General features: G+C 33.4%; 1 protein-coding gene across 1 annotated transcript in view; it reads right to left on the bottom strand.

Annotated features, from left to right (window-relative positions):
* Window positions 1–343: 343 nt before the first annotated feature.
* Window positions 344–3,917, bottom strand: part of LOC104623005 (cysteine-rich hydrophobic domain-containing protein 2-like) — a 19,493-nt gene continuing 15,919 nt past the window's right edge. Inside the window, exons 4-6 of the mRNA XM_010289946.1 lie at window positions 2,252–2,308; window positions 2,026–2,085; window positions 344–394 (exon numbers count right to left, since the gene is read on the bottom strand). Coding sequence (XP_010288248.1) covers window positions 344–394; window positions 2,026–2,085; window positions 2,252–2,308 — 168 coding nt within the window. The remainder of the gene's footprint in view (window positions 395–2,025; window positions 2,086–2,251; window positions 2,309–3,917) is intronic.

The raw sequence follows: 3,917 nt of genomic DNA, 5'->3' as shown, positions 1-3,917 counted from the left end.
CTGTGTATTTATAGTAATATATATATATGTACACACACGCGCGCACACATATAAAAGACTCTTTGAAAATCAAGATACATTAATAAACAGAAGTAGTAAAAGTAACAATAACTTAAGTAGTAGTTAACATTTGCGTGAAATGACTTTGCAGAGTTTGACCAAATGCACTTAGAACATGCTCTTATTAAAAAAAAAAACAAACAACAAAACAAAAAGAAAAAAAATAATGAAAACACCACAAGATTCTGTAGAACCAATGCTATGTCACCACCAGGAGAGCACCAAGCAAGGCACCATTGGAAAGACAACATACTTGAGTAAGTCTCTATAAATAAATCAAATGCTAATCCGGTCGAAAAATCGGTGTCTTTGGTAAAAATTCTATAAGGATGACCTGTATAAAAAGAAAACAAATGTATATTAAATGGAAGACAACAGCAGTGCTATTATCTACCAGAAAAGTTTGCTTACCAATACCTAACACACCTAAACTGAAATAAGCTACTACATAATTATTCTTTAACGTAATTCATTTACTTTATTAGGAAAAAATTATGAAAGATAAACTTAGACGTTTCACAAATTGAAAATAAAATCTTTGACCTTTATCCTGTAAAAATATATGCCCATGCTTACATATTATTAATGTAAACAGGCCAACTGATTTTAAATTGTATTTAATAGAATGAATGTTCATCTGTAAACATTGCTGGGCCATACTATTTACAAACTAGCATTGTATGTGGGTTTCTTTCAGTTGAGTCTGCAAAACATTGGACAACATTTTCCTGTAGAAAAACAAAATTTTCAGTGAAATAAAACCCCTTTCATTTAGGTAAAGCTCAAATCTACTCTCTGAAATTTTCTTTATTCCATTTTCCGTCACATCTAATATGTTTAAACCAAAAGATTTTGTAAAATAGATGTTACAAAAAGTCTACTTATTCAGTGAACTGAATAGAGCCATTCTGTAAAAAAAAGGCGTTTTAGAGATCTTATGTTTCAGGCTAGAAATAAGATCAAATGTAGAAACAGGAAAAATGGGAAGACTAAAAGAAAAAGATTATATTAATATAATTTTCAACTATTTAATCACTTTCAAAATTTTTATATGCATGATAGCGTTGTTGTTTCAAAGAATAGACAAAGCACCATGTACTGAAAGATCACAGATAAGTTAGAACTAATACACTAGATATTTCTCAAAGGTTAATCTTTATTTTTAGAAGTTAACACTTCCTATCTCCTACTTCCTAGAGCATTACAAGAAGTTAAGCAAATTCTAATGTTTCTTACATTTTGGCAGCTTAATTTGATCCTATTCTATGTACCTCCAAGATATTGTGAAAATTGAAATAAAAACAGCATCAAAAAAGAGCAAGAAGCTTGCAAGCTAAACAAAGTGAAATCCTACATTGGACATCATTCATTTTAAATCACGCATAACTTCTCACTGTGTATTTCCAAGAAGGTCTTACGGAGTGTCAGCCAAAGACTGAAGTTAAGTTAAAACTCCAGAGACTGACTTAAAAATATTTTAGTGACACCAATTGGAGATAAAGATACTTTCAAGACAGTTGAGGTAAGGGGCAGTTAAAATCTAAAAAGGCTAAAGGTTTCTTAAGCTCCAACAGCTTAGTTGAAAGGTCTTCTTCCATACTTTTAGACTTGATTAGCATTATATAAAACAGCCATATCTGACTTGCTGCGTAACCAAAGTTGTGGTTATTCTTTATACAGCATCTAAAATTTCACACTCCATCAGCACATGTTCAAGCTATTTTATCTTGGCAATTAATTTATTATTTTTCAGAACACAGTGAAGCCTTGTTTTCAAGTCATTCATAACTTTATAAATCAGTCCTGCACATGAAACCATGCATCTGTGAACCGTAGAAAATCCTTGCACTCAGGCGATTAAGCTCCTGACACCTTTACTGATTAATAATCACGAAAAGAATAAGATCAGAAGCAAAATAAATGATCATTTAATAGAGAAACTCACAAAACAGCCCTTTAACTTACATATTCCATCATGTTATTCGTTTCACATTTCCTTTTGCTTAGTCTCCAATGCAAGCACAGCTAGACAAGGAGGAAAGAAAAAGAAGAAAAATGAGCTGTATTTTATTGCAGCACACAGACTAGCCCATTTGTCCACCTTTCATATTTTTTGTTCAACAAAAGCATCTGTTTCCATACTGTGCAATTCAAACTCCAACAGTACGAAGCTGCTCCCTGCGGCACTCACCTTGTGGTATAACCTATTGTTTTCCCATTCTAATAACTTCTCAATCGATCTTCGTGTCTGGAAGACAAATGAGAAAGAATTTTACTCTTGACTGGTTTTAGAAAAACTTTGTTTTGCAGCTGCTTTTGTGTGAAAAGGAGAGAGGTACAGGACAGTGACTGAGTACAGGGTGGTCTGTAGTACTATCAAAACTTCTCTGGTATTAAATAGCAACTAGAACAGAAACAACCTTTTATGATACCCAAATAACCATCTTCAACAATTTTGGAACAAAAACTGGTTGTCTATAGGCTTTCTGGTTCTTATAGCAGTTATAACTTTAAAACCACAGAAAATTTGAAGTATAAAAGCAGGAACACTGCTCCCCCCGTATCAGTGGTCTAAATGCACTGCTTCCAAGGAGGCTGGCATCTAAACTGACAAATGTTGTCAACTATTTCGCAATGCTGTAGGTCAAGTACAAATATACAATGCTCTAAACAAAAGAGAATTTTTTTTTAATATCCAGTTATTAGAGACTGAAAACCAAATGTAGAAAGTTACAGTAAACTGCACAAATGAATATTACTAAATCTGTGATTTGTATAAAGAGTAAATCCAATATTTAGGATTCTAAAGCAAAGTTTTACTGCCTATGTTGTCCACAATTCACACTTCAGATAGAGAATCCTGAAAGCTGTTGTTCACAGCTTTTTAAGATTATGCATGCTAATATTACAGGACATTCTGTGCCGCAAAGTTTCACAGCATTTTGAATATAATTATTTGGTTATATTTACATTTGAGAAATACATTCTGACATTTATGGTCATTTGACTGCCAGAATATATACCGCTTAGCTCTAAATGGGATTTGCAACTGACTATGAATAAAAAGAGGATAATTCATGGTGCCAGGTGTTAAGATGAGACCAACAGAGCTGCAGGTGCAAAAGGATGGAGCAATGACAAGGATCAAATACAACTTAGTGCAGCTGCAGCTTCCTTACAAGGCAGAGAGGGGTGAGGGGAAGGGATGAGAAAGCATCTTGCTGTTATTATTACAAAATACAAGTACTGTAAATGAACCTTATCAAACTAAATGCTTTCATGAGAGTCAAGAATGCCTAAGCAAAATAAAAATTAGACAGTAAATTAGTCATTTCCCATGAAATATTAACATCTTGGTTTTCAAAAATCAATTCCTCTCTAGTTTAATACCAAAGAGGCTGTGGGGAAACACAACTAAGCAAGTACTGTGGTCACATGATTAAAAATTAGACAATTGCCATCTATAAGTAATCATTACGCTGAATTTGTTACATTTTATTTTTAAAAGCGCAAGTCAAGGAATTATCAGAAGGTGGATGTGCCAGTGACTAATTTATCACATCAGTTGGGAATTGAGTATTTTTGGGGTTATTGTTATTATTATGTTTTTAAAGACAGTGCCCTTTAACAATAATCAGTAGACCTCACTTGTTTCTTTGTAAAGATAGCCTTTTAGAGTCTGCTCTCCTTTTAAATGAAAATAGGGCAGCAGTTATGGTCACACTTTTGTTAATTTAGTTGCCAGTCAGCTCCAAATCAAAAGAAAATAAGGCTGCAGAGTGTAATTAACATTCAGTTCAGTCGTTTTGTCCCTTGTCTAGCCCCCAAGCTTTGTTAAAATTGCCATCTGAATGCTG

The sequence above is a fragment of the Phaethon lepturus genome, unplaced genomic scaffold, assembly GCF_000687285.1.
Source record: "Phaethon lepturus isolate BGI_N335 unplaced genomic scaffold, ASM68728v1 scaffold14776, whole genome shotgun sequence".
Classification (NCBI taxonomy): domain Eukaryota; kingdom Metazoa; phylum Chordata; class Aves; order Phaethontiformes; family Phaethontidae; genus Phaethon; species Phaethon lepturus.
The sequence above is the reverse complement of the archived record's forward strand: the minus strand, read 5'-3'. Positions and strand labels throughout refer to the sequence as shown.